General features: G+C 41.9%; 1 protein-coding gene across 3 annotated transcripts in view; it reads left to right on the forward strand.

The window, feature by feature from the left end:
• rxfp1 (relaxin family peptide receptor 1) overlaps positions 1–14,035 on the forward strand; it is a 47,543-nt gene that overhangs the window by 19,003 nt on the left and 14,505 nt on the right. For 2 of the 3 annotated variants that reach the window (XM_086222196.1, XM_086222198.1), the window contains exons 3-10: positions 4,944–5,027; positions 7,759–7,864; positions 9,783–9,854; positions 11,070–11,141; positions 13,112–13,183; positions 13,443–13,514; positions 13,680–13,748; positions 13,895–13,966. In XM_086222196.1, the coding sequence (XP_086078322.1) occupies positions 4,944–5,027; positions 7,759–7,864; positions 9,783–9,854; positions 11,070–11,141; positions 13,112–13,183; positions 13,443–13,514; positions 13,680–13,748; positions 13,895–13,966 (619 nt within the window). The remainder of the gene's footprint in view (positions 1–4,943; positions 5,028–7,758; positions 7,865–9,782; positions 9,855–11,069; positions 11,142–13,111; positions 13,184–13,442; positions 13,515–13,679; positions 13,749–13,894; positions 13,967–14,035) is intronic. The other variant, XM_086222197.1, reaches the window with a different exon arrangement.

Raw genomic sequence — 14,035 nt, forward strand, 5'->3', positions numbered from 1 at the left:
ACAATGTGCATCTCCATTACTCTGAGCTTTATAAGTGATTTACTTAACGCTCACAAAACGTGTTCAATCACTGGGCCGGACACATCGATCCGTTTTAGTGCCAAATGTACTTTTTCCAGTAAAGCAACCAGAACATATGATGAGAAGTATTTGTGCAAGCCTTATAAAGTTTATACTTTTTTTTTTTTTGAAGTTCGATTCATAATTTATCTAACTTTTTAATTCAAACGAAACAGTTGCTCATGACTGTTTTTAATGGAATCAAGTCATTAATACAGGTAGGTAGCAGTAAACTGTGGCCCTGAACCCTTTAGCAAACATTTGTTGGTGGAAAACTCATGGAAAGGCACATTAAAATTTCTCTTTGTCTGTGATTGATCAAACTTTCACCTGCTAACTTCAAAATTAATTAATTTGCTCGCTCTTTCCACCAACTTAGCTGCTCTGTATTTGACAAAACCATTCGACCAAAGGGTGCAGAAATGACGTTGAGTAAAAAAGGGAATTGTTTGGTCGCTGCAAATGCAGTCACCTGTGCAGACCGCTGGAATAGATTCCAGGGGTCAGGTGTCACTTGAACATCTGTATTGCATCGTGGTTCTTTCCTGTGTAGGCTGATGTTTCTCATCGTTTTATGACGTGGCTGGAGAGAAAATCATCAGAAAAACGCAGTGTTCATTCATGATTTAGCTTTTTGATGTCATGCTGTCACCAGATAAGGGCGACGTCTAAAAATGTGGATTTAGCACTTTAATTGTTTGCTCTGTATGATTAATAGAGCGTCCCAAGAGCGACGCTCAGAAGCTCCCTGTGTGAGACTCGTCTCCTGTACCCCGGAGAAAACGCATTCATGAGAGGCTTATCAATCACTGCCAGAAGCGCCGATCTCTCTCGCTGCTTTTATTAGCTGATGGCGTAACAGCACCCTTTTCTGATTTGCATTACAGAAGTGTGGCAAACTTGAGGAAACAAGACCCACTGAACACTAAAGATAAATCTGAAGGACAGAAGAAGGGCGGTGTCCCACTGGCTTTGATCACTGACATTTTTTTTTTCTTTACAAATCCTGTACTTGTACACAGATTCCAAGATTAGTATGCGGTAAGTCAATGTACACGGACTAGAAAGAATTGTAGAAGCACGAGATGAATAATGGAATTCACATGAAGTCACATATTCACGTCAAACCAGGACGTGTCTTGATGTGCTCTGCATGAGCCCTATGTTGAGCATCTCATGTCTGATTCAGTCAGAACGAACATGAAAGCGGTGCTTAACCCCAAATGTGCCTTTCAGCGACTTACAGAGAGCTGCCTTTAGTTCACCAAGGCATTTATTCCCTCTTACATGACCACTTCATGTCTCCGGAATACAGAAAGAGCCACGTTTATTAAGCTTTGTGCTAATGATGACTAACTCAAAACACCCACCACCACCCAAAAAAGTTACCCAGGTGTAAAGTGAACCGTCTTTTTGTTGCTAAAAAAAACAGGATTAAACCTTAAACAACCTCGCTAACCCATTTATCCTGCTTTGTGAAGCAGGGCCCATTCTTTCAGAAATTAGCCTTTTCTGTCTTTATTTCTTTTTTAAAAAGGCACTGGAATTTACCAACTTTCCAAAACTGATACTAATTTTCTCAACTTGCGTTTTTTTTTTTTAAACGGGAATCTGTGAGACCCTTCATAAAAGAATTACAGTGATTATATCCAACACGTACCAGAATATAAACTGTGTATTCAAAAACATACGCCGAGCGCTGCCTCTTGAGACAGGAATAAAGCAGCAAGAGGATTTATTGCAGTCTTTAGAAAACAACCGCTGAGGCAGACGAGCAGAGATTCTTGCAGTTTGTGAGTTCAGAAGCTGGTGGGCAGGGTGGGCAGGGTGGGTAGGGGTAAACGGGGCTGTATGTGGCACGGGAAAATACACCAGAAAAGTGGTCAGGGATCAACTAGCATGAGAGGGAACCATCTGAATAAGTAACAGGTTCATAATGAAAGCAGACACAATGGGTTACTGCGAGATTCTGTAATTTAACTTGAAATTAGCCTTGAAGTGAACTAGACCTGACATCAAGTATACAGGGCTGAATACGATAATGCGTGGTTCTCTGTGTATATTTATACCTGTAATCTAGTTCTAGTGTACTTGTGGATGTCAGTAATTCACTTTGTCCTCTTACTGCTGAGCCATTTCCCCAGTTAAAGAACATGCTTAGAAGGTGTATGTTCCAGACAAAGGCTACTGGGAATGAATCCCCAAAAATTGGATTTTTTTTTTGTAGAAAAGAAGTGAAAATTATTCAAAAGTCTCAAAAAGATTTTGGCTCATCAAGACCCAGCTGCTAAACATAGAGAGATATTTGAAGCGGGTCCCAGTTCCAGCCCGTAAGTCACTAGATTTTCATGAAAACAGGCTATATTTTGTACAACTGCAACACTCCGCGCTAAAGTGGGGAAAACTTAAATCCCTGCAGGTTACTTTGTAATTCTACATCAGCGCAAATTGGGCTTTAGAGAGCCGTGTTCAGCCAAGAGAATGAATATAATGGATCCCAGTTATAGATGATAATACGTATTTGTAAGAGTCGCAGAGTTTGTACCTTTTAAATATACCGGATGACAAGGCAATGTAATTTAGTAAACCGTAAATCAAGGCCATGACTCACATATCCAACAATGAAACTGAAATGGGGGAATGTTTGACTGTGCAGAGAGGGAACAAAGTCCAAAAATATGGTCGACATTCCGCCAATCCGGGATGCTGCAGGTTTGAGTTCAGCAGGCGACAAAACCACACCCTCGTGACTTGGCCAATGACACATCTAAGCGGTGATGCTAACTCATCCTCAGCTGTCCACCGTGGAGAAACAAACGGGACTCATAAATCAGGATGCCGCAGACATCAGCACAGTTTGAGGGCGTTACTCCGCAAGGCACACGTTGCTGGTTGGAGAGTTTTTACAGGTACTCAACTCCGGAAGATGTTGGATTGGCTCTGAAGTGCAGTTTTGTTTGATTCCACTCACTTTTAGCAATGAAACCTTGGCGATTGTCCTCAGTCTCTTTCTCAGCCCTGTGAGTCTAACACAGGTTAGCTTCTCCCAAGTGTGTGGGGGAAGAATGTGTGTGTGTGTGTGTGTGTGTGTGTGTAGTGCATCAGTATGTTTTCTTGTGGATAACAGCAGTGTGATATAGTGTTGCTGCTGATATTCTGCTCACTCTAATTATGAGCTCCAGACTCTTAATCTGTTCATGCTGAAGTCAAATGAAACGATCACCAAGTTAAATTAGTTTCTTATTGAAACCTCACAGATGAGGAGGCTTTTGATGCCCCGTCCCTCTACAGAGTCTTTGAGGACGAGTTTGTTTGACAGGAAGATGGAAAGATCTGGTTTATGAACACAAGTGACAAGATGAGTGAAATAAAACGTATTATTCTGTTTTCAGATGAGTTGATGAGGAGCAATGAAGGAGGGAGATCAAAACAGAGCGGCACAATCACTCTTCATCAATGCGCTCAGAGACTCCCAGCATTAGCAATTGAATTTTAATTTTCAAAATCCTGATTCTGTCCTAAAATGCCCCATGAAGTTCTACAATCTAACTTAGTCATTTTTAGCTCTAATGACTCCTTTTATAATACACCCCCCCCCCCCCCCCCATGGTGGCCCAGCAAGGAAACACTTTTGTACTACAAGTGAGTTTGGATTTTACAAAAAGCTCACGTTGGATTGGATTGAAAACTGCTTTCACTTAGTCACTTAGACACTTAAGATGTTATTTTCTTCAATCTCAAACTCAGAAAATCATTTCACACTGATTATGATTCACATAAGCCAGCATGAAGTTATATATGCAGCTGACATAAGCAAGTGGAGCAAGAGTGTTGGTGTGAGGCTGGCTGTGAGTGAGCATCGCGCTCAGAGAAATCAAAATCCTTTGTTTAAAGTCATTTAATTAACCCAAATAAACTGTGCAGAAGCTAATCGCTTCATTTCAAGTGCCTCTTACATCATTATTTTTCCTAGAGAACCAGCACGTCTCAGCGGCAAGTCGTTTGAGGCCAATCTCGACTGGTGTTGGCATCAGAATTTGATTGATTGAATGATTGATTGATAAGCCTTTGCTAAGGTGCTGGAGTTATCGTTGAAACTGGGAAACTAGGTCGCACCAAAGTTGAAGGAAGCGTAGAATATTTCATTTCACTTTTGAGGGGGGGGGGTGTGTGTGTGGGGTAGGTAATGTGTCTCAGGAGCAAATCATGAGTGGAGCCTCCTATGCTCTCCTTCAAAAAATCTTTTCCTGTAAGTATTTTCTGTTCCGCTGTCTCTCAAGTGCTCTGCTGGGCCTGGAGACAAGAATCTGTACATTTAATACTTTTATGATGATGTAAACCTTTCATGGCCCTGCATGTTCTATTTTCACTCTCTACACTGAATATTAGAAAAAAAGAGACAAAATAGGGTATTTTCTCTCTCCCAGCACCTCTACTCTCCCTTCCTCTGTTCCTTCCTCCTTCTAACCCTACACGGCTTGTCCCGCTTTATTTGCTTTATCGATATTTTCTCATCTCATCTCCTTTTCTTTTGTTCATGCTCCCTATCATTCTTTCATGTCCTCTCACTTCCCCACCAATTAAATCCAGGCTTGTACTTAAGTGTGTCATTTCCTTCCTCACCTCGCTCCTCCAGCCTCCCCTCATCCTCTTCCTGTTTTCCTTTTCTTGTCCGCTTCACTGTCTCATCGTGTACCCGACAACCTTGTCGTCAGCTCGCCTCCCCTGTTGTAAATGTTTTGTTTCTCTCACTCCTGCTGAGTGTTGTCACACGCAGCAACTCCTACTTTCCAATTACCGAAGACTTATTTTCAGGAGTTTTAATGGAAGGCATCAGGCATGGTTGTAATCTTTGTTTTTTTGTCCTCTTTTTTTCCCCCTAGGAGATAATAATGGATGGCCCCATCTGTTTGACAGTTACTTTGGAATGCCCAGCCATAACACGGGGACCAAGTCCAATGTGTGCTGTAAGTGCTGTTGATGTACTTTTTCAAAAACGAAGTGACAATGGAAACGGAGGGCAAAGCAAGGTTGAGTACTCATAGATTCTCCTCCACAAACACACAGTAGCAGCGGGATACTGCTGCAGAGATACGACTGCCAGTACTCATTATTCTTTTTTTTTTTTACACAATTAGAGGAAGGTAGAAGAGAGAGCTCTATCTTATCTTTTTAGCGGGGTTTTGCATTATTTTCCACAAGTACAGACTCTTCATATTCTGGTCACTTGGACATCTGTGAGTAAGGCATATAAATGAGAAGACAGATGATGTGATGTGCCCATGAAAGAAGCACTGCATTGGATGCTGATTCATGAACTTGTCTCACCAACAACTCTAAGTATGAAGCATTTGAAGCTGTTTTGAATGGATTTTTAATATGTGATGTGTTAATTTTCTTCACTACCCACAATCAACATTCACCTCTCTTATTGATGGAACTTCGCATTCTTATTCTATAGCCGAAAAACTAATATTTTCATGTTACGCGTGTATTGATACCACTTTCGAGGCAGCAAGCTCAAAAAATAGGAGGGGGAAAAAAAATGGTCAGTTAATAGAAACAGACAGAAATATCGTTTGCCATTAAGGAGCTAAGTAAGAGTTCGATCTGCAATTCTTAGGATGATGATACAGTTTTTTCGTTTTATCTTTCTGCATGAATAAGATATTTTATGTTGGTGGAGTTAAGGTGCAGTGTTGTTATAGCAAACCCAATCATTTGATCGGAATACAGAAGGTAACCTCAAGACAAAGTCCAGTTTCTGGATGATGAAGGCTGGTCTGTGGCGGTGCGAGAAGCCGTCACCCTCATTTCCCAGTGAGCAACACAACAAAGAGGGAAGGAAAGGGGATGCTGGGAGCCATCAGACTGAACAGTGAATGCTTTTCACCATAAAAGAGAGTGAAGCTTTATGTGTTATATGTGCTTTGACATCACAACACCGAGCAACATTGAGTGGCATGCCTTTAGTCGCACTAATGGTGACGGAGAGTCTTTCAAACCTTTTGCTGCACCCAAAGTGAGGCTTCCGCTACATTGAAAAACTACAGAGAAGGTACCACACTGGCGAGTTGCATGCAGCCGCATCCACAGACGGCGTGAATCGCATGTGACCCAAGAGGACACGAAGGCAGGCCATGGAGCCACCTTGAAATCAACACAGACACCAACTGCAGGCAAAAGCAGCGACCCTATTCCTCGAATGAGGCCACGCTGGATGGAACTTTACCAAAACTAGCATCAGGGAGCCAAAGCAGCTGTCGAGCCGGTACACACGGACCTCACGGGACCAAGAGTCCAGACATGGGAAGAGGTTTGTGTGTGGCAGTGCGAGTATTAGAGAAGTTTCCTGCCAATACAAGATGAGTGGACCTCTTAGAATTGACAAGTATGCATAATTCATTGGAAGTAATTGCCAGGCACGACTCAGCAATAAACAGGATTAGACATGAGATGTATGCACCAGACTTTGCATACCAGAGGAGTGTTGCTGAATTAAATTGGCATGACCTATTTGACTAGAAGGGGTATGCGCTAATAGAAAGTGAGTTCCCCAACGAGCCAGCATAGGCAGCCGTTGAAGTGTGGAACAAATGCCTTTCCAGTCATTGAAAACCTTGTGAATGCAAATTTAGGGGCCAGCACGTTCCGCCTATGAAAAGGACAAGAGCAAGCTGAGCTTAAAGGTGTGAAAAGGGAATCTTGGTCTGGTTAAGTGTGGTTCAATGTCCCGATAATAGGAAAATAAGGAAGCCTAAATGGGTGCGGTTGGTGAGGAACACCCGCAGCGGCTAAGTACTGTAAAAGCTGCCTTTGATTATGACATAATGACTATTTTTAAGTTTCCACTTTTCCACTCAGCTTTGACCCAGACGCATTGTGTTTTGACGATGTCCTCACTCCATTGTGATATACTTGATTAGACGTGCTGTGAATCTGACATCATAAAAGGAGAGTTGTTTCATAACCAGTATCCTCACGGTGTAAAACACGGAGAGTTCCAGTGTTACTGGGATTCAGTTACTTGGAGAAAGGTGTATTTGAGTATTTCAAGCAAGGTTCCTCATCATTGATCATGAACTGAGGGTGAAATATGAATATTGTTGCAGAAGTACTGACCCGCTGAACACATGAGGGTTCCAGCGGTTTATCTTTGTGCACCTCTGTCTGTTGAGGACAGTGCAGTGCTGGTATGCTGGCAACAATTAAACACAGGGTTGGCCTTTTGTAGCCAAGTGAAGCTAAAATATGACTGAATCCAACTTCAGGACAATTTGAAGAATAGGATATATTCTTATTTTCTGTCCTCAGTCAGAGTTACTTTATCCTGAAATATTCTTTCAGCTGACATGCAAGTAAAACAGGATTCTTAAAAGTTGTTGTCAAATTTTCTCAAGTGTGTTTGACTGGAGGTCTGATTTATCAAATCTCTTCTGTCTGATTTGAATTGGACATCGCTTAAGCGGGTTTCACTCAAGATTATAAACATTCTTAAAAGACCAACTATCGCTAATCTGTTCATGCTCTAAATCCCTCAGTAATTTTGGCTTCCTTTTTTTTTTCCGTCCTTCTCACAATTCCTCTCAGGATCTTCCAGGAGGATTAGGTCTAAATTCTCTCAGACAGCTCCAGTCTTGACATCTCTGCACAGTTGATTGATATTTCCTCTGATGTCCTCCCCCTCCATGTCACCAGTGCTGGGTGTTGTTCCTGAGCTCTGCCAGTGCCGAGACCTGGAGCTGGACTGTGACAGCGCTCAGCTTCAAGACGTCCCGGTGGTGGCAGTGAACGTCACCATGATGTGAGTAGAGAAAGACCATTTATTTTTCTCTGTTTTGTCAACCTCAACTCCCATAAATGGGATGAACATGCAATTATATTGCAGCCTCTAAAATGGGGATGAGATTTGCTAAACTCCTGTCTCTGACTGTTGTATTGCAGAGTTGTTTAATTAAATTGCGTGAGTTTCATCAAGGCAAGCAAGCGCATGGGAACAGAAATTGATGTGAAAAAGTTTACTTCACAAAAACTACCATAAAACTTTTTTCTTTTTTTTTTGTATCTTATCCTTCTTGGGCGGCACGGTGGTGCAGTGGTCAGCACTGTCGCCTCACAGCAAGAAGGTTCTGGGTTTGAGTCCCGGCTCAGGCACAGGATCTTTCTTTGTGGAGTCTACATGTTCTCCCTGTTCCTGTGTGGGTTCTCTCTGGTACTCCAGCTTCCTCCCACAGTCCAAAGACATCAAGAGGGGACGAGGCTGATTGATACTCTAAATTGACTGTAGGTGTGGCTGTGAGAGCCAATGGTTGTCTGTCTCTATGTGTTGGTCCTGTGATGGACTGGTGACCTGTCCAGGGTGAACCCCGCCTCTCACCCGGAGGCTGCTGGGATAGGCTCCACCCCCCCCCCCCGCCACCCGTAGCAGGATGAGCGGTAGAAAATGGATGGATTATTCTTCTGCAATAGAAAATATTCAGTAATAAAAATGTCCTTGTGTATATTTTGCAAAATGAATTATTCCTTTGAAATGTGAAAAAGAGCAGAACACTGAAATGACTTTTCAGACTTAATGATGATTGAACAATGAAACTCCATGATGAAGAAAGAAACACACCATTTATTAGGAAATGCACTTATTCTGAGACGCCATGCCAAATTACTGCGCCCCGTCAGGAAAGTAGTTCTGGGTGTGCAACCCGTAATGTGGGCATGTTCCAACAAACAGCAATAGGAACAGTTTCATCGAAAAGCAACTATTACAAGACAGCAAAAGGTAAGTGTGCACTAACAGGATTTCTCATTGGCAGAAATTACATGACAGATTCCATGTAGGCTGTTGAACATCTTATCTCACAGTTCTGGTTGCCAGCCAGGCTGAGTGGCAGAAATGCAGTGGGCAACTCAAGGAAAAAGCAGACATTATGACTGAGTCACCCTGAAATCCAAAATATAGAGCAGTACAAGCCGCAGAAGCACTCAAGAGCCAAAACCCGCAGAAGAAGCATAATGTGGGGCTCTATCCTGCCGAGTAACTCGAAAAACAACTTTTTTTTTCAGTTTACAAGCAACTAACTTTGCTTTAAGAGCTACACTTTTATAAATGGAGGTAATTGTTTGTCCTTAATGAGCTGGATGATTGCAGTGTGTGAATTAAAAAAAAAAACCACACACACACACACACACACACACACACACACACACAAACCCATTTAACGTGTACTGGCTCTTTGTTTATGCCAATCAGCCCGCTGGGGAGCTTTTCCTTTGCTCCACAGTCCCAGATCATTAACAAAGAGGAGCTAATTTGTCATCTCCTGTTCTACCAAAGGATATCCGATATCCGTCGCAACGCTTCCATCGGATACCGAGACAAGCTTATTTGTCAGATCTGTCTCCCGGATTAGAGGGCGTATCATATTTGAAGACATTTATATTGTTGATATGTTCTCACAAACATTGAAAGCAATTCGACCCCGTGTATGAACCCAACTTCAACTGGACTGGCTGGTGGAGGCAAACAACCGGTCAGGTCAGGCGAGTCCTTGATTCTAGCTGAAAATGAATCAACAGTTGAGGACTCCTCAGCCTAGAAAAGCCCATTCATGTATGCACTCACACGCCTGGGGGTGTGAAGTGTTGGGCTGTTCAGTTTGAGTCACAGCAAGTGATTTGTGTGCAAGGCTTCATCTTCTGATTGTGATATTCCTCCTTCATCTCAGGTCCCTGCAGAGGAACCAGCTTCAGCAACTGAAGGCAAACACATTCTTGAAGTACCAGAGCCTACAGAAACTGTGAGTTTCCACTGAAGAATTGATGGAATATTATTTTAGTATACATCACTTGAATTTACTTGTTGCTCTGCTTTATCACTCTGTCGTTTAGAAGATGAATATTAACTGTAGAATTATTAGCATTTCCAAGTTCCCACACTTCAATCGGTGATGACATCGGGATTTCAAAGGAGCAAAGTCGTCACCGGCCTCTGAGTGGACGTGTTCCCCAGCTACAAAGAGCATACGTGCGAGGCAAAGCGGACCGGCTTTAAACACCAACAGAATTCATTCTTCCCTCCTGCATGCTGACCTCCTGATGCATCTATCAGATTATCATTTATCGACCTCAAACTCTGATTGACTGCGGTGACAGGAGAATAAATCCGTTCCTCCGCCAGGGACCAATTGGCTATGTCAGCCTGTCAGCCCTCAGCTGAGGCTATGAAGGTCTGAACGGATCGAAGCATCCCGGGGAATTGTGTGCCAAGTACACAAAGAAAAGAGTGACAGGTTTCTTGAGCCGTGTGCTTTTGCAGACCATATTGGGCATTTAACAGATAGTTGATGTCTACTACTTATTTCTGCTCAAATGTCAGCTTCATCATTCTTTTATGCAAATTTAAGGTTTCCTTAATTGAGCCTGGATCCGCTCGACGCTCCTGCATGTTAAAAGGAAGGGTTGGGTCGCCGCTGTTGCAGGATGTGCTTGCTCATGGAGAACTGTTGGGAGTAAATTCATGGAAGGAGTGTGGTACCGGACCTGTCACGAGATAACTTTGTTGTGATTTGGTGCCGTGCAAATAACACTGACTTGACTTGACTTAATGTTTCCCATTCCAGCTCGTTAATGTCAGTGACCTAAAAAAAAAAACGATTTTATCGGGATATTTGCACAGCTCTACTATCGCCCAACCTGCTGTGTCATCTAATAGTATCTTAATCACACAATGTTGATAACTCAGTGGAGGTATCATCAAACATTTGCATTCTAATAATGATATTGCAAAATTGCACAGTTGTGCACTGTTACTGATACATAGCTATATAAATTCTATCACAATATATTGCTACAAAAAATATTAGGCACTGGGATATCAAGACAGTATTGTGAAAATAAATCTTGTGATATTTTGCTCTAGCGATGGTAATGCACATCCTTTTCTTTCTTCCTCTTGGTGTCCCTTCAACATGAGTGACTGACAAACTCTGTGTGTGTGTGTTTTTTGTGGGCAGATATCTGCAGCACAACAGAATTCAAGAAGTGAGTCCCGATGCATTCAGAGGGCTGAATAATCTGACAAGGCTGTAAGTTTCTGTACAGACAAGTTCAGGTTTGCGCATTTCCTGACACGAAACATTGACTGGTGAAGGAAAATGGCACATAAATTAAGCAATGAATTAAAAAAAAGGCCAAATAAAGAGTCCAGAGCAGTGAGTGATGGCGATGGGCATCCATGGAGACCTCGTTGGCTGTGGTGACAAAACATTTGGTTCAGCGTTCAGTGGCACAGTGCAGAAAGGAGCCGTCCACTTCAGCTGCTTCCCTGGTCTGCAGAGGGCTGCTACTGTTCTGGAAACACACATGACTCCATTTGCATCTTTCCACCACTGTTCCCAGAGAGTCCACTGTCATTCCAAGCACTTAGCCAGCCATTTTCAAATACCTGTCCAGCTGCTTTGTGTCAAACCAGGGAAAACAACCATTATAACCAACAGCAGTAGACTTCTCTACCATATTTGTGTTTTTATATCAGCAGCTTCATTTTTAATGAATATACTTCAAAGCACGTTTTGAAGGATCACATTAAAAAGGTAAAAGGACACCAAAGTAAGTGTGTTCTGCTCATTTGAGATCGTTTTTGTGTCTTTTGAAAGTGGGCTTAATAAGGTTCACTGGAAATGAAAAGATCTTTGTGAAAACTTTCAGCCATCAACATCATTTTTCTCCCATTGTTAAACACAAAGAGGGATCCCTCTCATCAAGGTCATGCAGAGAGAGTATTGTAAGCTGAGGGCGGCTGGACTGTAATATGTACTGTATGAATGTGAGAGCAGAACTGATTTAAAAAGTGGTAACTATACATGGTATTAGGATCTTGATTTTGATGGAAAGTCTCCATTCATTACTGCATTTTTGAATGAGCTTTAATGGACGGACTCATTAAGGAACTGAACTCATTATTCCCGCTGAACAGTAAAGGATAGAAAAACACATTCGTTATCAATACCCTTGGCTGGTTTTCCAGGAATTCTACCATAATTTGATGCACAAGTATGCAAGTAATGACTGCATTGCAGCTACGTGGGCACTGGTGCAGGTTGTAGTGGGCTTTTATGCTGCTCCAGTGCTCACAGTGGAGGCCATAAAGACACCAGAGACCCCACCCCCCTCAATCAAACTTCGATCATAATCATCCTCGAGCTCTGCTGGTGAACTGGAACGTTGAACTTGAGCCAATATGTCCCAAATCTAAAATCCTGTGGAGAGCCTTCCATAAAAGAAAAGGCTTTTTTTAAGTTTAGTATCTGCATCCTTTGTTTTGGTCTTTGTTGTTTTAACCCAGGCTATAAAAGCAGAATCACCGATTAAAGCTCAGAGGTGTTCTGGTCAACCCTTTACTGCTCAGCAGGCAGATTAGAGAATTGACAGCCTTCTCTAAAGCACCTCATAGAATTCTGAATTGAAAATGAATGAGCAGCGGTCCAACATGTATTCGAGGGAAGTTTCCAGAGAAACAACAACTGATTTAAAGTTCGGGTATTTAAGAATATACAGAGTGCAGTTCCGCCCAAATGTAGCCTCAAATCTCCAGAGAGGTTTTGTGTGGCTGCTCCAAAATTCAAGATTAGCATTCAAATTCAAGTTGTGTTGTAAAAATCCTTTTTACTCGTCGCAGCCCGTCGCCTCAGGGGCTTATCTTTGTGTTGTTTTCTATTTTAATCAGTCTTCCTACTCATGCTTTAAATCGCTGTGTAATTGTATTTTTGTTTTCCCTTTGTGAAACACGAAATATATTTGTAAAATAATTATGTTCATACTGTATATTATAGTATATGTAATTACAATTTGATGCATGAATTACTAAATCATATAGGTTGGTAATTGGGCTCAAGTTACCGTATGCAACACGATTCATCTTGATGACACAGAAAATACCTTACAGTATTGCCTCTTTCACACACACACACACACACACACACACACACACACACACACACACACACACACACACATGCTGTATTGACTCTTATTACCCAAATCTTTGTTGTCTTAGATATCTGAGCTACAACAAGATATCTGTCCTGATGCCAGGAGTGTTTAAGGACCTGCACAAGCTGGAGTGGTTGTATGTTTCACTTCTACTGAAAACAAAGTTCAGGAAAGGATACCAAACTTTGCATGTGTGTGATTGTTATTAGTAGTCGTAGTATTTTTACTTTCTGTGAATATTGCAGACACTGCCACAGCTTGATGAATAACTCCCAGTGAACGTGTTTTTTCCTGCATACAGGCAATCGATCACCCACATCCTTATTTCCTCCAAAGCTGTACTCCGCAAAATAAAAACCTGAAACTATATCCCTGTTTTTTTATGATTGTTGTAGGATCTTAGAAAATAACAATATCCATCAAGTGTCATCTGCAGCGTTTTCAGGGCTGAACTCCCTTGTTTTGCTGTGAGTTGGTTGGTATTTCTTCTCTATTCTACAACTTTTTCTTTTTGTTTTGAGTTTCCTTCTTGATCTGCTTACACTGACTTAAAGTTTCTCCTTCGACTGTTGAGGGAAAATGGACTCCAGCTTCTGATGTTGTGTGCGTGTGTGTTTGTCAATGATTGACAGGGTTTTGTTGAACAACTCTTTGACAAAGCTGGATGACGTCTGTCGAGAAATGCCGAGATTGAACTGGCTGTGAGTATGATGACAAGAAATCCAAAACTGTTTTGTCAGAAGAGTGACATGGCTTTTGATAAGTGTAATTTGTGTGTGTGTGTGTGTGTCTGTGTGTCTGTGTGTGTGTCTGTGTGTGTGTGGGCTCATTTCGTAACTTCATGCAGGGATTTGGAGGGAAATCAAATTGAAACTGTTGGAAATGCGTCATTCTGCTCATGCAGCATGCTGACGGTTTTGTAAGTATGAATTTACATAATTTAATTCATGATAAAGTCACATTTTATTGCTTGATGTTCAGTGATATT

The sequence above is a fragment of the Aulostomus chinensis genome, chromosome 13 (genome assembly GCF_037954235.1).
Source record: "Aulostomus chinensis isolate RoL2024-O1b breed Wild chromosome 13, RoL_Achi_v1.0, whole genome shotgun sequence".
NCBI classification, from domain to species: Eukaryota; Metazoa; Chordata; class Actinopteri; order Syngnathiformes; family Aulostomidae; genus Aulostomus; species Aulostomus chinensis.